The sequence below is a fragment of the Taudactylus pleione genome, unplaced genomic scaffold (assembly GCF_031769625.1).
Source record: "Taudactylus pleione unplaced genomic scaffold, aTauple2 ptg000274l, whole genome shotgun sequence".
In the NCBI taxonomy this organism is placed as follows: Eukaryota; Metazoa; Chordata; class Amphibia; order Anura; family Myobatrachidae; genus Taudactylus; species Taudactylus pleione.
Window position 1 is genome coordinate 3,940,313 of NW_028284676.1, and position 23,755 is coordinate 3,964,067.

Consider the following 23,755-nt stretch of genomic DNA (forward strand, 5'->3'; position numbering starts at 1 on the left):
CCTAGTGCCTAAAGCTAACCTCCCCACACCCTAACCTCCCCCCCTAGTGCCTAAAGCTAACCTCCCCACACCCTAACCCTCCCCCACTAGTGCCTATCCCTAACCCTCCCCCTAGTGCCTAAAGCTAACCTCCCCACACCCTAACCTCCCCCCCAAGTGCCTAAAGCTAACCTCCCCACACCCTAACCCTCCCCCACTAGTGCCTATCCCTAACCCTCCCCCTTGTGCCTAAAGCTAACCTCCCCACACCCTAAACCTAACCCTCCCCCCTTAGCGCCTAACCCTAACTTCAAGCCTAGCCCTGTTACTTACCCTCCGGATTCCGGCGGTCAGGATGCCGTGTTGGGATTCTGGCGCCGGCATTCTGAGCACCTGATCCCCCGCGGTTGGGATTATGACCGCATCCCTGAAATACACATGTTATCAGAATACCACATTTTCCTTTCACTTCTACATGTCCATAAATAAGTTTCGGAGTGCCACGTCCTGACCTCACTGAGGCTTGAGGTGATGTTTTCTCACTTATATTAGATCACCCACAAATTGGCTGCCTAAAATGTGCTCCTCTACAGCAAATACAACATAATAATATAGAAAAAGGGCAAATCGGTTCTTGCTAAACTTTCGCTATATCTGGCACAAATACTTCCATCACTGCTATTTTCATTGATAATATAGAAATATACAATAAATTACATGTTTATATTTGCTATACGAGGAGTAATATACTTGCTTTACTGTGGGAGATGTATCAAACCTTGGAGAGAGATAAAGTACTAACCAATCAGCATCTAATTGCCATTTTACAGGCTGTGGGTGGGATGTACTAAAGGGAAAATTGGGCCAAAACTCCAAAAACTGCAGTTTTCCGAGTTTTGGCCTCATTCCCCATATGTACCAAGCTCCTGAATGCAATGCTTTCCAGCGCTTGGACCCATTAGGCGATGCCATCTATTCATGTCATTGCCTAATTGAAGCTTATGGGGTTCTCACCGCAATGTCACTGAGAGGGATCCAATCATTTCCCCCCAGTGCCCCCCGTGGCTTATCTGATTCAGAATACTTAGCGACAGCATATCCTCCCAAATTCCTCCAGATATATCCTTTAATGCTCAAAGGTAATAATGAGGGGAAAACATTGTAGTGCACCTCATACAATGATATATTGAATAAAATCTGGGCATATCTGATGAAACACTGGATACTGGGGGGTATATTTACTAAAGTGAGAGTTTTTAGAAGTAAAGATGTTGCCCATGGCATCCGATCAGATTGTAGCTATTATCTTCTAGAAGGTGCTAGATAAATGTTAAGTACATTCTGATTGGTTGCTATGGGCAACATCTCCACTTCTAAAAACTGTCACTTTAGTAAATTTACCTCTGGATATCTAGGTCTGTCATTACCAGGACCGAACCATAATTACCCAACGTGTTTTGTCCTATTCCACAAATATAGGACCTCATTCAGACCCGCTCACAAGCGGGTCGATGTTTAGGCCCTGCGCACACGTAGCGGCCGCACTGCGCAAGCCCCGGAGCGAGAGAGAAATTCTCTTGCTCCGAAGCTCACTACAAAAGGAGCAGCTGTCGATGTTGATCGACAGCTCGCCCCGTTTTGTAGGCGTGGCGGAGGGGTGGTTTCACAAACGGAGGCGTTCCTTAAGGAACGCCTGCCGTTTTGTGGGCGGCCGCACTGACATCAGCAGTGATGTCAGTGGGGAGCTTCCTGCTCGATCAGCTCCCTGGGGCTTGCGGTTGCCGAGACCCAACCTTAGGGTCTCGTCGCAAGCCCCGATGGTCGTGATGGTCTTGACCATCGTGACCATCAACCTGGTCGGTCGCTAAAGCTGTGGGTGGCTGCCCTCATTCAGAGCGACTGCTCGCATTTTGCGAGCGCCTCTGAATGAGGGCCATAGACAGTATGACTTCCTCAGGGGTATTCTAATAAGCCTATCAATAATTATTCTTTCGCTACGCGGCCAAATGGTATCTCACTAATTTTTAAATATACATTTTTTTTATTTATTTTTTTTTCAGATTGGTGTGTATGAAATATTGCGCAAGGAGGTGCCTATTGTCATTGTTGTTGTTGTTTCTTTTTTAGATTTTTTTCACCTACAACTGAGTAGACAAGTCGCGCTGCTCCTCTTATACAGCGGAGCACTGCATTCAGGATTGGATTGAATATTTCTTACTAGCTCCATGTTTTTTTGTATTAAGGTCTGTGTGTGCACGTTATGTGTGAATGACCAGCGTTCTGTCTGTGTTGTTGCTCTGGAGATTGGTGCTCTGTGGCCGGAACGGAAAGTAAAGGTACTTTCAGGTCTTCGCTTTCATTCCACTAGCAAGGTGAATGCATTCGTTCTTTATAGGCCTAACCACGTGATTGCAGCACTGACAGATTCATGGCCGGCCTGTGGTGATTACCAGGTTTCTGGCCCTATAAACCTCTAATTACCAGCACTGAGACCCGAGCGGACAAAGATTCCTGTCTTTTGGCAAACAACGCGATGTGTTGATCGGATTCTGTGACGCGTGTAAGGTCCTTTTTGAATACATTTTAAGAATTTTATGTGGAGTGTTGAAGCTGAAGTGTGATCTTAGCGCTGGGTCGGTCTCTCATCATTCAGATATATTATAGATTGTAAGCTTGCCACCCTGTCTGCTAATACCCAGCCTTGTCTTATTACTGTGTTAGTCTCCAGTTGTAATGCTCTACGGAGCACGCTGGCGCTATATAAAGGTTAATAAATGACCGACTATACAGCAATGGATACCATGACTTATTATTAGAGATGTACGCCGACCCCTGTGTTTTGGTTCTGGATCTGGATCTACCCTGGTTTGGGGTCTGGATTGGTTTTGCCAAAACCTCACCTCCGTGTTTTGTTTTTCGTGTTTTGGTGTTGAATCTGGATTTTTTCTTTAAAAAAAAATCATAAAAACAGCTAAAATCACATAAAATGGGCCTGTTTTTGTTCCTACAGTATAATTAACCTCAATAACATTTATTTCCAGTAATTTCCGATCAATTTTGACCACCACAATATTATTTGCTTCATCTAGTTAAGGCCAAAAGGTTGCATCCAGCTACCTGGCTGACTAAACTAAGTGACACAGTGGGCGGCACTAACATGTGGCAGTTCAGTTTCTAATTTCCAGCACGGATACAGTGTGTTATACAGTGTGGGTTGGATACACCAATAGTGCACTTACTGTGACAGCAGTGTTGGCAGAGCGGGATGGCTGACGGTGTGTTCTCAGTACATGGAACGGCAGTGCTGCGGTGCTGGCAGTGTCCTCAGTGAAGGGTACCTGATGTCGGCAGCGCGAGGGTGCCAGCGGCGTCTTAGTGCAGGTTTACTGGCTGTGTTGGCTGTGCGGGGGTGCCAGCTGTGTCTTAGTGCAGGTTTGCTGGCTGTGTCGGCAGTGCGGTGGTGCCAGCGGTGTCTTTAGTGCAGGTTTGCTAGCTGTGTCGGCAGTGCTGGGGTGCCAGCGGTGTCTTAGTGCAGGTTTGCTGGCTGTGTCGGCAGTGCGGGGGTGCCAGCGGTGTCTTAGTGCAGGTTTACTGGTTGTGTCGGCAGTGCCAGCGGTGTCTTTAGTGTAGGTTTGCTGGCTGTGTCGGCAGTGCGGGGGTGCCAGCGGTGTCTTTAGTGCAGGTTTGCCGGCTGTGTCGGCAGTGCGGGGGTTCCAGCGGTGTCTTAGTGCAGGTTTGCTGGCTGTGTCGGCAGTGCAGGGGTGCCAGCGGTGTCCTCAGTGCAGGTTTGCTGGCTGTGTCGGCAGTGCAGGGGTGCCAGCGGTGTCCTCAGTGCAGGTTTGCTGACTGTGTCGGCAGTGCAGACGTGTTCTCAATGCAGGGTGCCGGCGGTTTTGGCAGAGCGGGGGTGCCAGCAGTGTCCTCAGTGCAGGTTTGCTGACTGTGTCGGCAGTGCAGGGGTGCTGGTGGGGTCCTCAGTGTGGGGGTGTCGGCAGTGTGGGGGTCGCTGACTGTGTCCTCAGGGCCTGATTCAGACCCGCTCGCAAGCGGGTCGATGGCCGGGCAGTGCGCACGCGCCCTGAAGCGAGCGAGAAATCATTCGCTCCGGGGCTCGCAACACAACGGGGCAGCTGTCGAAGTTGATCGACAGCTCGCCCCGTTTTGTAGGCGGGGAGGGGGGGGTGGCTGGCCCAACGGAGGCGTTCCCGAAGGAACGCCTGCCGTTTGAGGGCGGCCCTACTGACATCACCACTCATGATGTCAGTAGTGGGCTTCCTGCTCAGTTAGAGCTGGAAGCTCACTGGGGCTTGTGGGAACAAGACCCTACCACAAGGGTCTCGTCGTCCACAGCTTAGCGAGCGGCCTGGAGGCCGACCAAAAAAAAAAACAGGCCGCCCAGATTCAGAGCGAGCGCTCACAAAGAGCGTCCGGCTCTGAATCAGGGCCTCAGTACGTTGGGCAGCAGTGCAGGAGTGTCGGTAGCGGTGGTGTCGGTAGCGGGGGATGCTGCCAGTGGGGGTGCCGGCGGTGTCAGGCGGCGGGGGATGGCGGGCGCCGTCTTCTTTTTCTTGATTGTGCTGTTTTCAATGGGCTTAACGCTGATTGGCTGAGAGCCGTGACAGACGGCTCTCTCATCCAATCAGCGTTAAGCCTGCTCAAAACAAAACCTCGCGACTCGACAGAGGGGTCGCGAGATTTTTCCTCGGGTCAGGGATCCGGGGCAGGCAGGGAGATCCGAGCTGTGCGCCGATCGCCCCGGACCCCCGAAATTTGGGTGGGTTTGGATCTCTGAGATATGAACCCGCTCATCTCTACTTATTATACTAATGTACTATTGTGTTCGATTCTCCCCTTTACTATTAATTATGGCAACTATAGGGTACACCTACAAATCTGGTATCTCAGATATTGCTCAGTTTGCAGGGCCAAAACCGCGGTAATGCCCAGAACCAGGCCTGTCCATTTGCACTGTTCCCTATAAACTAAGCAATCCAGCTCTTGTTGCTAACTAACCTTGTTAAGAAAACTCTGCCTTGTAGGGTTATACTGAACAGCGGATTCACGATATATACCCTCATTCAGAGATGTACGCAGTGCCGATATTTACACAGTTGAGCGATGGTTTGCCACGGCGCAAACCAATGTGGGCGTTGCCGTTCCCAAGTGAATTACGAAATCGCTAACACATGAGACATGGAGACTGGAAGGTGACCTAAACTGATCACAAAAATATGGGAGTGTCACGGCCGTGTCTGGGCACCGCTGCTGTATTCCCAATTGCAAAGACAATGTTTCAAATGCCATAGTCACTTGGATTAGAGGAGAGTAGATAGAGTCGATCCTAGGCTACTGATGGTGTCACCGATGTTTTGTCGATGTTGGTGTGTTTTCTCCATCCCAAATGCGCAGGCCACACAGCCCTGAACGTGGGCACCTCGCCGCTCATACACTCCATCGCACCGCCCCGCACAAAAGGATGGCTGAGATTAGCGCTGGCATATTCCCGCAACCGATATTGCAAAAGCGGCTGCTTTACCAACAGTCACTGAATCCGGCCCATGAATTCAGAGATTGACTTTCATTTCTGTGTCACTCGGCTACGGAACAGGGCATGTCTGTGGCTGTATCGGACATAGATACCGGCGTACTCCCATCAGGATACTGCCTCTCACCCCATTTGTGCAGCCTTGGCCATTACCGACCGGGAGTCTACATGATGCTATGGAACAAAACAAAAAAAACTGAAAGGACGGACCCTCGTAACCACAGCTGTGCATGTTGCTGAAAGGCTTACAATTCGTTTATCTTTGCATTCCATCTTTAGCTAACTTTACTCTATAGAATCGTGCAACTCTTAGCAAATACATATGTTTTTCCTTCAGACTATTTATATAAGCGAGCTGCGTTGTTTATAGTCATTGCTCTGGGGATATAAGGCCGTGCTGCTCCTGGGTTACAGTTATGTGTCATGTTTCAGGGCAATTTAAAAGCCACCATTCAGCTTTATGATGGGAATAAAAGGCTGACGAGCACAGAGGGGAATCCAGAAAGATAAGGCAATGACTTTAGAAAAGGTTGCAGTAGGTAAGCCCAAACCATAAGGCAATGTATTAATGCTAGAGTGGTCGGAGGGCATGTACAAGTCCCTAAACTCATCTGGAGTTAAACACAACATAATAATTATAATATCCGTGTGTTATACATAGTGTACATCCTCATACCTCCGATCCTCCTTCCTCATACACCTGTGACACCTGTCCTACACCCTCCCCGCTCACACACCTGACACATTCCGGGACATCCACCTGCTCTTTGTTTAGCTTGTCACCTCCTTTGCCTGCACATATTTACACATCCAGAGACCTAGTAGTTGTGGCAGCAGTTTCACGAGCACAGGCCGTTCCCGGGCACAGGAGACCCTGCAAATGCCAGCGATGCCACCATTTCCTTATAAATTGATAGGCTGCAATCTATTAAACATCCATTCCCCCCCCAATTAGACAAATGAGGGGTATATGTTTAAGAAAAGTGTTAAGTGTTCCCAGAGAAACAGAACAGAAACATAAGGTTTGCAAGGTTCCGAGGGAGATCTGCACATTGGAGTCTGATTCAGCAGAAGACGGAATTGCAAAGCCGCACACAAGCAGCTTTGCAATTCCGTCCTTGCTAAACTGCAAATCAACAGCAGGAGGTGCCTGACACTACCTGCTGCATCTGTATTTCCAGCGCTGTGACAGAGGTCGCAGCATGGGATCATCGGTCGCCATGTTGGACGGCGCTGGGCAGCTGAGTAAGCCTCAGCGTGTGCCAGGAATCTGCGTTCATAGACGCAGATCCTGGCCTTGCCACTCCCGGAATATGGGAGACCATACACTGCAGATGGGGCAGATTTAGATGTAAGAGGGGTGTAGTATAGTTCAAATTTAAAAAAATCTAAATTGTGGTGTAAATTGTCCAGCATTTGTGGGCAACGTACAAAATCTGCCAGTGTTTACCCTGCATGCTAAAAAGATAAATGTATTTGCCCCCCCACTTTGCATTGCATCATGGTTTGTTGCACAAAATGGCAATTTCAGTAAAGACCTCTCTAGTATTTGCTTTCACAGGTGCGAGTCACAAGCAAAAATGAGGGAGGATTATTACATAATCACAGAGCCGGATTAACAACAGGGCAACCGTGGCAGTTGACCAGGGGACTCCAAACACTGTAGGGCCCCCCAAATGTAGCTACATTACCCACGTGGGGGCACTGTGGCATAATGGGAACTGGGGTATCTGTGTGGCACAATGTGAACTGGAGGTATTACAGTTTCTTTAATACATTTGTGGTGCTGGCAGTATTTACACATTATACTTTTTAATGCCATCGCCAGTGTATCATATTGACAACAATAGTTGGTTGGGCCCCCCACACACACACATTAGTTGCCCTGGGACCCCCACAAACCTTAATCAAGCCCTGCATAAATATTACGTAGTGTTCCTTCTTGCACCCTGCACCTGTCCCAACCTGTGCAGTTCCTCTTTCCTGCCTGGGGTGTCACTCTCTGCTCTGCTGCTTCTAGCACACTCAGCTGATGCAACAAACTGCTGAGCTACAGACCAGAGTGTGCTAGAAGCACCAGAGCACAGAGCGACCGGTGTCGGGTTGTGACAGGTGCAGGGTGCTAGAATGAACACTATCATGTGAAAACCTAACCCACGAGGCTACTACGGAGTGTCGTCGAATACATTTTAGCTACCGTTGTAAGTGTCGCCCTGCAGTGGGAGGGACAAATTCACAGCTGTTCCTGTATGTATCCAAGACTTGCCCGGCAGGGCTCGTAGAATGAAGGACGGATGGACTATGTTATTTGGACATGTACATTTTTTTTCGTTGACTGTTCATGAATGTGAATTGTTGATGATGATAATAAAGTTTGTTGTTGTTGCAGTTAATACTCCCCCTTTTTCTCTTTCACAGATGCTCCACGTATTTAACCCACTGCGCAAGTCTGGCAGTGACACCTGCCTCTCTCCTGACAATCCTCAACACTGGAAACGCGTGGCCATCAGAAGACCTAATACTCCCGAACCCTCCCCCCCTCCTGCTCCAGCTTTACCCATCCCGGAAGTGAGGGTGGAACGCTCGTTCAGTGCTGGCAACTTGGTTTGTGACAGTGATGAGGAAGGAGGGACGGATGGCAGAACTCTGGGGGTCCCGGGATCCATGTGGAGAACACGGAGCGAGTCCCACTTGGACACGGGAGGCAGGGAGGAGCAGCTGGGAGAGAAGGAAAAGTCTAGCAGTGGGTGGAGCTTGCCGTCACCGAAGACGCTAAGAAAAAAGAGAAGAGCGGCGAAAGTGTTGGCGGCAAAACAGAATCTCTTGTCCTTTTTTGCGGGATCCTTTAAGGTAATTCTAGGTGTCAGGTGACTCTCACCTCCGTAGTAAGCGCTCAGAGCTGCGCGCATTGTGGAGAGCTCAGGGATAGGGCTGGGGCAGGTGCGCACTCATTAAGGATGACGGGCATTTAAACATGAGTGTGGACAAGGCCGATGCGTTCCAATTAGCATACGGGTGATTATCAATAATTAGATCAATGCACACAGAATCGGTTTAGAGATGGACGCACTGCCGATTGTTTGCAGTGTTGAGCGATTATTTTTGTACTGTGCGTGAGTATCGGTCGCACTGCGCATGCACCAAGTTTCACAACCGACAACGTGGATGCAGAGTGATTGATAGTCAGGGAGAGTTTGTAGGAGTGAACGGAGGGTTGTGACTTAAATGCAGGCGTGGTGCGACCATTTTGGGGCGCGTCTGTGCCTGCGCCTGTGAATTATGCTTCCGGCGGCCTACTGACGAACATTTTGAGCGATCATAGGGTTGTTCAGGACATCGATTCTGCAACCGATGGTGCATCTGTGTACGTAAGACGCGAGATGCCGCTAGTGGGCGTTTCAATACAAATTCCCCTCAGCTGCGACATTTCCATGTTTTCGCACAGCCGCTGCGTACGGGAACGCAGCTGCGATGGGATTTGCGTCCCCCTCTGTCAGGCTCGTAGTGAAAAGGCGAGCGCTGTGTCTCTTTTATCCGGGTGATAGACTTAGGGGAGTCTGCTCTTTCTCCTGTAGGGTTATATTACTGAATGTTGTTAGTAAATCTCTATTAGCAGAGCTTGTGTAAAACCCCACGGGGCCTTAGAAAATATTCTGGATTGGTCCTCTATCCTCCCTCCAAACAAACCCAAGACACATAAATGGGTTTGTGTAATCTTGATCCTAGGCAGGAGCCCAGGTAGCCTAGTGGATGATCTGGCTCTGCCCCTGACCTGTACCTCACGTTATCTGGTGATTAGCCAGGTTTTTGTTGTACAGCGCTTTTATGTAGTGTCTCACTCTGTGAATCTCTAGTTGTGACGCGAAGAGTGTTAGAAATCTTAATGATGCTCTTGGCAGACAGTGTGTATTGCAGGTCTATATATAGAGAGATGCACATTATATCAGTGTGTATGTGTATCTATGTGACACTGAAATAACTGCTGCTGTGAGCGTATTTTTAGATCTGAAAACAGGGCTAAAAATAACAGAATCGGTCCCTTTAGCCATAAGAGACCTTTATATGCCCAAGGACTAGACGGGGTGTGGTGTTTGGCAGCACATTATCCAGTTGAACCACAATCCAGAGATGGTTTTGCATTGCAGGATGAGGGGGGGTATTGAAGAGAAATTAAGCTGAGTACACACTCTGCAATTATCTGTCAGATCATCAGAGTATTTTATGATCTGACAGAGGACTGTACAGTATGTACTTGTTAATATCTGACGTTTGCCTCGCAAGGGCAAGTCGCCCGTTCATCGGATCTAAGTGTGTACCCAACTTAAGAACAAAGTACAGAAATGGGGTCATACAGCACAGGGCCATAAGAGCAGTAAGAGACTCTGAATATAGGAACATAAGTGGGGGAAAATGATGATATCATATTAACTGCTCCCTGTACCTGATCTTCCAGTATTTTGTGTCTCTGATAGTAACTAACCGGTGTCACTCCTCTTGTGCAAGGTGTGCGTGTAATTCTAAGTACATTTCCTGTACATGTGTATTAGTGGACAGTTGTGCAGTACCACTCACATGGGACAGACAGGGAGATGTCCTGTATAGCAAGGTGGTATATACAGGAGTATACCACAATGCATACAGATGGAATAGGGAATAGCTGTAATACAGGAGTATACCACAATGTATACAGATGTAATAGGGAGTAGCTGTAATACAGGAATATACTACAATGTACACTGATGGAATAGGGAATAGATGTAATACAGGAGTATACCACAATGTATACATATAGGATAGCTGTAATTCAGGAGTATACCACCATGTGTACAGATGGAATAGGGAATAGCTGTAATACAGGAGTATACCACAATGTATACAGATGGGATATGGAATAGCTGTAATACAGGATTATACCACAGTGTATACAGATGGAATAGGGGATAGCTGTAATACAGGAGTATAAAACAATGTATACATATGGGATAGCTGTAATACAGGAGTATGCCACAATGTGTACAGATGAAATAGGGAATAGCTGTAATACAGGAGTATACCACAATGTATACATATGGGATATGGAATAGCTATAATACAGGAATATACCACAATGTATACAGATGAAATAGCTGTAATATAGGAGTATACCACAATGTATCCAGAATTGGGAATAGCTGTAATACAGGATTATACCACAATGTATACAGATGGGATAGGGAAAAGCTATAATATAGGAATATACCACAATGTACAGAGATGGAATAGGGAATAGCTGTAATACAGGATTATACCACAGTGTATACAGATGGGATAGGGAATAGCTATAATACAGGAATATACCACAATGTATACAGATGAAATAGCTGTAATATAGGAGTATACCACAATGTATCCAGAATAGGGAATAGCTGTAATACATGAATATACCACAATGGATACAGAATAGGGAATAGCTGTAATACAGGATTATACCACAGTGTATACAGATGGAATAGGGAATAGCTGTAATACAGGAATATACCACAATGTATACAGATGGAATAGGGAATAGCTGTAATACAGAAGTATACCACAATGTACAGAGATGGAATAGGGAATAGCTGTAACACAGGAGTATACCACAATGTATACAGATGGAATAGGGAATAGCTTTAATACAGGAGTATACCACAATGTATACAGATGGAATAGAGAATAGCTGTAATACAGGAGTATACCACAATGTATACAGATGGATTCGAGAATAGCTGTAATACAGGAGTATACCACAGTATATACAAATGGGATAGGGAATAGCTGTAATACAGAAGTATACCACAATGTACAGAGATGGAATAGGGAATAGCTGTAATACAGGAGTATACCACAATGTACACAGATGGAATAGAGAATAGCTGTAATACAGGATTATACCACAATGTATACAGATGGGATAGGGAATAGCTGTAATACAGTAATATACCACAATGTATACAGATGGAATAGGGAATAGCTGCAATACAGGAGTATACCACAGTGTATACAAATGGGATGGGGAATAGCTGTAATACAGAAGTATACCACAATGTACAGATAGGATAGGGAATAGCTGTAATACAGGGTTATACCACAGTGTATACCGATGGAATAGCTGTAATATAGGAGTATACCACAATGTATCCAGAATAGGGAATAGCTGTAATACAGTAATATACCACAATGTATACAGATGGGATAGCTGTAATACAGGATTATACCACAATGTACACTGATGGAATAGGGAATAGATGTAATACAGGAGTATACCACAATGTAAACATATGGGATAGCTGTAATACAGGAGTATACCACAATGTATACAGATGGGATAGCTGTAATACAGGATTATACCACAATGTACACTGATGGAATAGGGAGAAGCTGTAATACAGGAGTATACCACAATGTACACTGATGGAATAGGGAATAGATGTAATACAGGAGTATACCACAATGTATACAGATGGAATATGGAATAGCTGTAATACAGGAGTATACCACAATGTACACAGATGGAATAGAGAATAGCTGTAATACAGGAGTATACCACAATGTATACTTATGGGATAGCTGTAATATAGGAGTATACCACAATGTACACTGATGGAATAGGGAGAAGCTGTAATACAGGAGTATACCACAATGTGTACAGATGGAATATGGAATAGCTGTAATACAGGAGTATACCACAGTGTATACAGATGGGATAGGGCACAGGTTCTCAAACTCAGTCCTCAGGACCCCAAACAGTGCATGTTTTCCAGGTCTCCTTAGAATCACAAGTGAAATAATTAGCTCCACCTGTTGATCTTTTAAAATGTGTCGGTGAGTAATGAATACACCTGTGCACCTGCTTGGTGACCTGGAAAACGTGACCTCTGTGCGGTCCTGAGGACCGAGTTTGAGAACCACTGGGATAGGGAATAGCTGTAATACAGAAGTATACCACAATGTACAGAGATGGAATAGGGAATAGCTGTAACACAGGAGTATACCACAATGTACACAGATGGACTAGATAATAGCTGTAATACAGGAGTATACCACAATGTATACTTATGGGTTAGCTGTAATACAGGAGTATACCACAATGTGTACAGATGGAATATGGAATAACTGTAATACAGGATTATACCACAATGTATACAGATGGGATAGAGAATAGCTGTAATACAGGATTATACCACAATGTTATACAGATGGGATAGGGAATAGCTGTAATACAGGAATATACCACAATGTACAGATGGGATATGGAGTAGCTGTAATACAGGATTATACCACAGTGTATACAGATGGGATAAGGAATAGCTATAATACAGGAATATACCACAATGTATACAGATGGAATAGCTGTAATATAGGAGTATACCACAATGTATCCAGAATAGGGAATAGCTGTAATACAGGAGTATACCACAATGTATACAGATGGGATAGGGAATAGCTGTAATACAGAAGTATACCACAATGTACAGAGATGGAATAGGGAATAGCTGTAACACAGGAGTATACCACAATGTATACAGATGGAATATGGAATAGTTGTAATACAGGAATATACCACAATGTATACAGATTGGATATGGAACAGCTGTAATATAGGAGAATACCACAATGTACAGAGATGGAATAGGGAATAGCTGTAACACAGGAGTATACCACAATGTACACAGATGGACTAGATAATAGCTGTAATACAGAAGTATACCACAATGTACAGAGATGGAATAGGGAATAGCTGTAACACAGGAGTATACCACAATGTATACAGATGGAATAGGGAATAGCTGTAATGCAGGAGTATACCACAATGTATACAGATGGGATAGCTGTAATACAGGATTATACCACAATGTACACTGATGGAATAGGGAGAAGCTGTAATACAGGAGTATACCACAATGTACACTGATGGACTAGGGAATAGATGTACTACAGGAGTATACCACAATGTATACAGATTGGATATGGAACAGCTGTAATATAGGAGAATACCACAATGTACAGAGATGGAATAGGGAATAGCTGTAACACAGGAGTATACCACAATGTACACAGATGGACTAGATAATAGCTGTAATACAGGAGTATACCACAATGTATACTTATAGGTTAGCTGTAATACAGGAGTATACCACAATGTGTACAGATGGAATATGAAATAGCTGTAATACAGGATTATACCACAATGTATACAGATGGGATAGGGAATAGCTGTAATACAGGATTATACCACAGTGTATACAGATGGGATAGGGAATAGCTGTAATACAGGATTATACCACAGTGTATACAGATGGGATAGGGAATAGCTATAATACAGGAATATACCACAATGTATACAGATGGAATATGGAATAGCTGTAATATAGGAATATACCACAGTGTATCCAGAATAGGGAATAGCTGTAATACAGAAGTATACCACAATGTACAGAGATGGAATAGGGAATAGCTGTAACACAGGAGTATACCACAATGTACACAGATGGAATAGCTGTAATACAGGAGTATACCACAATATATACAGATGGAATAGCTGTAATACAGGAGTATATCACAATGTATACGTAATACAGGAGTATGTCACAATATGTACATATGGAAAAGATGTAATTCCTACGCCGCCGGTCACAATCCCGACAGCAGAATGCTGGCTAGGGATTTATGATAGGCGTCGAAATACCGACGCCTATCATAATCCCAACGCCGAGAACACCATCCCGAACAAAGGTAAGTCCGGGGCACCCTTAGCGCTAGCCGCAGGGGGGTGTTAGGATTAGGGAGTCTAGCGGTGTTAGGTTTGGGGGGGAGGTTAGGGGTAGGTACCCCTAGGGGGGAGAGTTAGGCACCCCCAGGGAGAGGTTAGGGTTAGGAACCCCCTTGGAGGGTTAGGTTAAATGAGCGGTAAGGGGGGTTAGGCACCCCCGGGGGTAGGTTAGGGTTAGGCACTAAGGGGGGAGGTCAGAGTTAGGCACCACTAAGGGAGGGATAGGGTTAGGGGGGGACAGGGAAGGTTAGGGTACTTACCTGCCCCTGTCGGGATCTTGATGCTGTCGGGATTTGAACTGGTGGCTAAACAGCCGTCCGCATGTCAATCCCATTCCACCACGATATCCAAAATCAAACATTGTTGCAGAGTATCTCATTCAATATTTCATCAATATTTGCATTGTGTATAGATTACTAGATCGATTCAGTTGTTAACTGTATGGTATGCTTTGCTTGTTAGTTAAAGGAAGTTTGTTAGCCATTTTAGTGGGAGTGTATTGGGGGTTGGTTATCATACACGCCAAATCTCCCTCATTGTCAGGGAGACTCCCTGAAATAGTAGTAATCTCCCTGACTCACTGAAGAGTCCAGCTATCTACCTGATTGCACCTTTCCCCCATTATGAAGCAGATATATATATACACTACTACACACTCTTCATCTCGATCTCCCAAATTTATCTTGCCTCCACGCTACAGCAACCCTGATAGTCTAATTTGTATCTTTCCTACTAACTCTATCCCGCTTTCCTGTGCCCACTTCTCCCGCTGCTCTCTCCTCTGCTCTCACACACCCTGGCCCAGGGATCGCCATGGTGTGGTGTTGGGCTCCTTCTGTCCTCTGGTTACTCCTTGAAACTCGTTCCCTCTGAGCCATCCCTTACATTTTCTAAATTTGAGGTTCATACTATATGCATATTCCAACCTGTTCACCTTCAATTAGCTGTCATTTACCGTCCCCCTGGCTCTCTCTCCAAATTCCTTGCCAACTTTGCCTCCTGGCTCCTTCACTTCCGTTCCTCAGATCTTCCCTCCATTATCTGAGGTGACTTTAATATCTCTATCGATATCCCAACAGAATCCTCTGCCTCTAAACTCCTTACCCTTCCATCATTGTTTGGTCTCTCCCAATATGCCAACTCACCTTCCCAAGTGAGTGGGCACTCACTTGACCTAGTTTTCACTCACCGTTGTGATAGCTCTGATTTCACTAATTCCCCAATCCCTTTGACTATCACCTTCTCTTTTTCAACTCATCCCTCTCACCTTCTCCACCTCTTCCGTCTAGGGCCACTATCACCAAGCGTAACATTGAGGCTATTGACACCGTTTTCCTTATCCTCCCTGCTTGACTCCCTTCTCTCCCCTATGCTCTCTCTCTCCTGGCCCGAACAAGCCACATCCTTATACAATGCCTCCCTTACTTCTGCTCTTGATCCTGTTGCTCCAGCAATCACTACTCACCCTCTCAGATCCACACCTCAATCCTGGCATTCCAAATGCACCAGATACCTGCAAAAGTGTTCATGAACCACAGAGCAACAGTGGATGAAATCACGGTCTAAGGCAGACAAATTTATCCTCTCATCCTACAGTGCTGCCCTTTTCCTACAAACCATCATATTTCAAGACCCTCATCTCTTCCTCTATGCTGTTGATTCTCAGATTTACCTTTTCTCCCCTGACCTCTCCCCCTCTCCTTACTTGTAACTCCAAGAAAAAAGACATTTCTGGCACTAAACTCAATAGTTTAGCGCCAGAACTGCAGATATCAAACTCTGTGTTAGTTTGAAAAAAAGATCAGAAAGAAAAAAAGTGGGGAATCTGCGCTGTCTTAATATGTGTATATATAATGGTTACCTAATAAGTGAATAATAACACAAGCAGATGGTAAATACAAGTATGAATCAATGTTAAATTTAATACATGTTAAAATACACAACAATAGCAATATACATATGGATAAAAAAAACGAAAATAAATTTAAACACAAGATTGTGTGAATGATTTCTCCAATCAGATAATAAATAATAAAAAAATATAAATATATAAAAAAATAAAAATAGTTGCCAGTGACCGTGATTAAACACCTTTTCAGTCTGACCAAGGAAAATAAAGTGACTGCTGGAATCTGGTACTATGAGAAGCTCTTATCGTACCTAGTAACAATGTTTCCACTGAAAGATAATTTTTACTATCAGTGTCACTTGTAGCATATGAAAGATTTACAGTTGTAGTTGATCTCCAGTGGTATCAATGATGTGTATCAATATATGAAAATAATGTCACAGTTCCTTAGAATAACAGCAATTAGGAAGTTTATCACGTTTAGCTGTGGAGCTCATATAATATTCCAACCTCAATAGTAGCTCTGATAAGGGACTGATATAAAGTAGATATCATGTGAGCCCAAAATGACCCCAATGTTTTTTAAGGAGCCAAATCTTACTGTGTTAAAAACACATGAATAGCCGCTGGGCTGCTAATATACGTGGACAGTCATCCAGATCAGCTGTACTGCACAATTACAGCACCGCTCTGAGTACTCACGGACCAATGGACCGAATAGTGTGGGGGCCCCCCTGGTTTCCAATGCCATCCGTAGTGCCTGATGGCCAAGTTGAAAGCTGCCAATGCAGTATGTAGCGATGCTGCGGCGTACCTCCATGTATTAAGCAGGCAATGCGCTCAATCCAGCCGAGTCCTGCTGGTGCGCTAACAGGATCCCGAACAGAGACTACCAAATGTTTGAGTGGTGTCAGCTGGCAATAGTATGTCTAATCATGAATAGGTCCCGACTAAAGCGTTTCGTCACAGATCATGTGACTTTTTCAAAGGTAGTGATGTGAAACACTTGAGACCTAGATATACCTGGTACCACAGGTGTTTTTAAAAGGTTAATCAAAGGAACCAATCAGTATTTAATTAGATATCCACTTAATGCATATAAATGCCATCCAAATTACACAAGAAATATATATACTTAATCATTCAAAAAATCAGCCCAGATAATACAGAAAAAATAAAATAAAGATAGACGATCTATGTATAAAAAATATGTATATAAACCAATACATATAATTAATATTAAAACACCATAATGCATGTGTTATTGATCATAAAAAAATCTACACATCTGCTCACCAGTTACAATACCAAATTAACGGATGATGAAAATAAATATGTTAATATACATATATTAAACACAAGATATTAAAACAAATTAACCTATATCAACATAAACCAAAATAATTCACAATAGGAACACGGTCAGGCGACTGATCCGTCACCATAGCCATGATAAATGTATATAAACAATATTTGTCCATATTATAACTATATTGATAGTATGTAAAAACATGCACCAAAATATAAAATAAATAAAATAAAAAATATATAATATTTTTATAAAGATCAAAAAAGAACCCATGACATGGATACTGAGAAACTAATATATTATATAACCATGATATATAGATAAAATTAATATGTAAACAATTAATAAAATGTACATGCATAGAAATGGAAGTAGACCTCAGATCCCTCTGGACCGGGGGTCCTAGACTTGTAACTCCAGCTGTCTCTCTGCCATTTTCTCTTGGATGTCCCAGCGCTTTCTTAAATTTAACATGCCTAAGTCTGAGCTGATTATCCTCCATCCCTCCCGAATAACCTCAATTCCCATAATTTAATTATCTATTGTCAGCACAACTATCTCATCTAGCCTCAAAGTGTGCTGTCTTGGAGTCATACTGGACTTCTCCATCTACTTCAAACCACACATTCCGCACCTCTCGCAGTTCTGCTGTTTCCATCTCAAAAATATCAAGATCAGACCCTCTCTCACCCAGGATGCTACTAAGACCCTCATCCACTCACTGGTCATCTCCAGATTGGACTATTGTAACCTCCTCCTATCTGGCCTCCCTGACTCCCATCTCTTTCCACTCCAAGCTGTTTTCAGTGCTGCTGCTCGGCTCATCTTCCTTTCCAAACGTTCTACATCTGCCTGTCCTCGCCTACAAGCCGTTCATTGGCTCCCCTTCCCCTTCAGATGCCAATTCAAGGTTCTTATACTCGCTTACAAAGCCCTCTCCCAATCCTCTTCCATTTACATCTTAGACCTCATCTCTCTTAACACTCCCTGCCCGACCACTTTGCTCAACTAATGCATGCTGCCTCTCCTGCCAACTGATTACTTCCTCCCACTCCAGCATCCAAGATTTTGCCCGTGCTGCTGCCTACCTCTGGAACTCTCTCCCTCTCCCTATTAGACTCTCCACCTCTCTACAAATCTTCAAATGGGATCTCAAGACCCACTTCTTCATCAAAGCCTTCCAGCTCTCATCCTAATCCAATGCTCCTTGATCCTTCCTCACTGTCTACCCCATCTGTGTCACCAATGTCTGTCTGCCCCTCCCCTTTAGAATGTAAGCTCTCACTAGCAGGGCCCTCTTCCCTGTGATTATTTTCCCTTACTCATACTATCATCTACTCCTAACTCCCCAAAAGGGCATCTAACTTGGTTGTTCACACCCTGCTGCTTGTTGAGTGTTACGATCACTAATGCTGCAATGTTTATAAACCATATCCTTGTCCTGCATAATATCCGTTTCTTGTGTGCTCATTTGTTCTTGTAACTTGTAAGGTGCTGCAGAACCTTTGTGGCGCCATATAAATAAAGGATAATAATATATACAGTTGTGTCCTTATACACCTAGCCTCAATACGCCACGCAGTGCTACTTGCCTGGTCGTCAAGGAGCCACCTGGTCCTGTCAGACTCTGCTAGCGTTGGACGTCTTTTTTTGCCGAAAATGCATCCAAGTCGCAATGCAATGCCAATGGGACACACCTGCAGACTGTGGGCCTGGTTCAGAGCCGGACGCTCTGACCAGAGCGCTCACTCTGAATCGGGGCCCTCCTACCTAATATTGGAGCAGCCTCTTGGACGCTCGCATAGCTGTGGGTAACCACCCACAGCTTATGCGAGCGTCCATGATGGTCGCGATGGTCAAGACCATCGGGCTTGCGACGAGACCCTGCAGTAGGGTCTCGGTGACCGCAAGCCCTGGAGTGATTTTGGCTCTATCAGAGTCAGAATCACTCCCACTGACATCACTAGTGATGTCAGTGGGGCTGGACCCAGACGGTAGGCAGCCACGCCCCGGCACGCCCACCAAAGGGGGCGTGCTGTCACTCACCATCGACATCACGCCCCCTTTGGTGCGAGACCCCGAGTGACTGCTACCCCGTCGCTCGCCGGGTCTCGCGCATGCGCACGACGGAGCTCCCTCCGTCGTGCGCATGCGCATTTGGATGCCATCGACCCGCTTGCGAGCGTCCTGCGCTCGCGAGCGGGTCTGAATGAGACCCCGTGCACATTGATGTGCTATGTGACACTTGTATATCTGTGCGCAGCTGAGTCTGTATATGAAGCACAACGGAACTTGGAATGAAAAAAGCTGCGGCCGCTATATTGTAGCACTTATACAGATTAAGGGACCCAGGGCATGTTTCAGCACGGCTCGCAGTTGCTGATACGCACGCAATCGGGCGATTGCTGCGTACTGCGCGTGTGTATGCATCACAGTGCGCGAACCAGCCATTGCGATCGGATCCCTGACAGCACACCGCGCATCCTGGACGCCAGAGGGACTACTGGGTCATAGACCCGGAGGTCCCTCATTCGCAAAGGACAGCGCTTACCGATAAAGCCGTCCTTTGTGATCTACTCCATGCTTACCTGCGTAATTAACTCCGACATGCATGCAAAGGGTCGCTCAAAGTACCAACCAATCAGCTCCTTACTGTCACTTTACAAGCTACTGATTGGTGGGTACTCTCCACTTTATCACTTTTCAAGGCTTAGTACATCTCTTGCTGTGTGAGAAGAGTGGTTTGATGTAAAATCCTTGACCATCATAATCCTGTCTCTATCGGCAGACAATAGACTTTGTGATATGAGAAATACACTATGGAAACTGAGATTACATTGTTTCGCTGCATAACTAGTATTGCACCAATCTCTGCAGCATTGCAAAATTTCCCTGAACTGTCCCGTGTAACCGCTTCTCCTCCTCCTTAGGAACGGCCTCCGATATAGCCCTCTTATGTTTAAGCTTTCAGTTCACTAATGAACACAAATTGCAGAACATAACAGACCTGTGATCCATGTGTTGTGTACAGTCACGTTTCATGTAATGAGCCATTTGCATTTGCCAAATCTTGGCACTGGCAGCTGCCTCTTATCTGGCTTTGGCCATCTTTACAGACACTTGCATCTGTTGCCATGGCAGCTGGTGGGTGGGGAAGTGGGCAGAGAGCTCCGTACACACTGTCCAAAAACTTACTATCTTTACATGGCTTTCAGCAATTAGATTAAGTATTGTGTGTCACTATATGGATAGAGTGTGTGTGTGTGTGTGTGTGTGTGTGTGTGTGTGTGTGTGTGTGTGTGTGTGTGTGTGTGTGTGTGTCACTATATAGATAGTGTGTGGTTGTGTGTGCACCATATCCTGTATTGAAATATTTCAAACTTTGTGTAACCATCGTCCCAATTAGACCTTAACCATTGGAGGGGGGAGAGAGTGCCAGAGAGATGGGCCATGGAGAGGGAGACCGCCCTGTGCATATTGTCCAAGACCCTGGGGGAGAGTTAATGAAGCTTGGAGAGAGATAAAGTGCCAACCGATCAGCTCCTACCTGTCACTTTACAGGCTGTGTTCGACAAATGATAGTTAGGCTGAGGACACAGACGATATATCATCCAATATACTGATTTGAGGTGGATCGGAACGATATATCAGGCACATTGTTTAACATGAACCCATTTTTGTGCGCTCCAATGTGTCGTCAGCGATGTCGTGTGATTGGCCGTACTGCACGGCCAATCACACGATATCGCATGCAGCGATCATTCAGTCTTTCATTAAATCTTGCAGTGTGTACCAGCAATCTTGCATGGTCCAAGGCGAAGGGTAATCGCCCCGATCATCTGCAAGATGGCCGGGTTGTTTAATGTGTTCCCGGCATTAGATGATACTTAACTACTCTCCCGGAAGTTGCGGGAGGCTCCTGAATTTTTGGGGAAACCCCCCCCCCCCCGCACCCCTGGAAGAGTATCCACATCTCCCGCATCCCTCCCACTTCCTGGTGAAGTGGGCAGGATAGGGAGATGATTGCCGGGAAACATGGCACTGCATGGAGGGGGCAGAGCTAAATGGCAAGAAAACATGTCCGTTAGCCCCATCCCTTCCTCATGCTCCCGCGATTCTCTGCCGTTTTCTGGTATAGGGGTGGGGCCTAATGACATAGAAACCCAGCCCCTCCCCACCCCCAAAGTGGCCTGCTGTGTCTGCTCTCCAAGCATCTCCCAGGGAGCAGATAATAAATGTCAGCAAGTATTCCTTATGCTGGCCATACATGCTACAATTATCGGGGCGATCCGCCTGATATCGGCGGATCGCCCCGATAATTGTAGCGTGTGCGCGGGCGACCGAGGGTTAAATATTGCTCGGTTGGGCATGCAGGATTGTCCAGCATGCCCGTCCGATGCGATATTTACCCGGTAACTGTCGGCCGCATCGGGCAGTGTATTCTCTCTCTCTCTCACACTCTCTCTCTCTCTTTCTCTTTCCCCCCCCCCCCTCCTCCTTGGGAGAAGGTGGACTGATTGGCAGTCTGGACCCTGGCAAATATATATATATAAAACCTTACGGTTTCACATGTCCCATTAAGGCTGCTTAGACATGATCTGAAAATTTACAAAAGCTATTGAGTTTCTGTCACTCAAACTTCAAAAAGCAATGAAATTACGATCATTAAGGCTGACGCCTTAATGGTCGTGTTCCTTGTGCAATACAGATATGGTATGCCATCACACCCTGTGGTTAACTGCAGATTCAGCACTCTCAGAGAATGAGATTGCTGTCACTCACAAAATGGTGGAACTGCTAATTCACAGAATTGTGTGCTCATTGGAACACACACATGCAGTCTATGCAACTGAGGTTTGAGCAGTTATGTGGTTCCCACATCCCACTCAGTGCCCACAATCTTGATTGGCTCGCGGCGGCCATCTTTGAATTTCAAGAATGGCGCTGAGGCACCATTTTTGAAAAGGGCACATTCGGTTCTCACCATTGAAGTCAATGGTGAGAACAGTTCACTGACTGAGAGGCAGAAGGCTCGCCTCTCTCAGCCAATGAGCGCTCCGCACCAGGATTTCTGTACTGAAATCCCGGGCGGAGCTGTCATTCGGGTAGTAGTGTTCTTAGAGAACACTGCTCATGTGCGAGTGTCCGGGTATCTCTTTTTTTTTGTTTGTTTTTTTTGCCAAGACCCTGGATTGTGTGCAGAGGACCTGATCCACGCATAGGAGGAGGTGAGTATGGAATTTTTATTACAGGTACTCCCCATTGGATTATCTACTGGAGAAGAAGACAGAATGGCTTCAGGGATACTAGGTGAGTATGTGAGATAGCGTGTGTATGTGTGAGTACGTGTGTGTGTGTGTGTGTGTGTGTGTATGTATGTTTTAATAAAATTGTACTTTTCTATGGTGTGTTGTGTGTATTTTTAATAGTGCTTTTGCTGTGGAACTAAAAGTACCAGCAAGCCCATAATGCCCAGCATGCTGACACCTGTGGTTCTCCAAGTACCAGCATGCGGGGGAGGCTTGCTGGGAACTGTAGTTCCACAGAAAAAGACAATATTTATATTTTCATATGCACCACACTTTACATAATCAACCTGGCACCCACCACCCAGGGGTGCCGGGGATAGCCCCGGGCTATCAGCCTGGGCCTGGGGTGCCCTGAGGAGGGGGACCCCTTTATTGGGGGGTCCCCAACTCTCCAGGGATCCCCAGCCTCGGCTGACTAGCGGTCAGGGTGGATGCTGCGCTGGGGGGCCCGGAGAAAGGGCTCCCCTGGCTGTGGCATCACCCCCCCACTAGAAGGAGTCCGGTACTGGTTCTAGTAAATACAGGGGCACCCTACGCATTTTTCCCCCTGTATTTCCAGAACCAGGACCGGCGCAGAACCCTGTGCTGGTTGTGCTAAATACGGGGGACCCCTACGTCATTTGTCCCCCGTATTTTGGCAACCAGGACAGGTTCTGAAAAGCCTGGTGCTGGTTGTGCTTAATACGGGGAACCGCTACGTCGTTTTTCCCCTGTATTAGCACAACCAGTACTGGGGCTTCAAAGCCTGGTGCTGGTTGTTTTCTGGGGGACGGGGTCACACCTTTTTTTTTTTTTTAAATTAAACACAGAAGCAGGTATCATGGATCTACCAGATCCGAGCCTGCATTCTGTGTGCTGCTACCTCCCCAGGGTCCTAGCGCCTGCCCCAACGCCGTCCGCACTGCCGCCCGCACCGCCTCTGCTAAAGCCCGCTACTGTCTCCGGGGTCTGACGCCCGCTACCCCCCCCCTCCCCC

At 45.9% G+C, this 23,755-nt stretch overlaps 1 protein-coding gene across 2 annotated transcripts in view; it reads left to right on the forward strand.

The window, feature by feature from the left end:
• Positions 1 to 23,755, forward strand: part of LOC148513696 (regulator of G protein signaling 3-like) — a 61,189-nt gene that overhangs the window by 11,388 nt on the left and 26,046 nt on the right. For both annotated transcript variants that reach the window (XM_088481522.1, XM_088481521.1), the window contains exon 2: positions 7,943 to 8,374. In XM_088481522.1, coding sequence (XP_088337648.1) covers positions 7,943 to 8,374 — 432 coding nt within the window. The remainder of the gene's footprint in view (positions 1 to 7,942; positions 8,375 to 23,755) is intronic.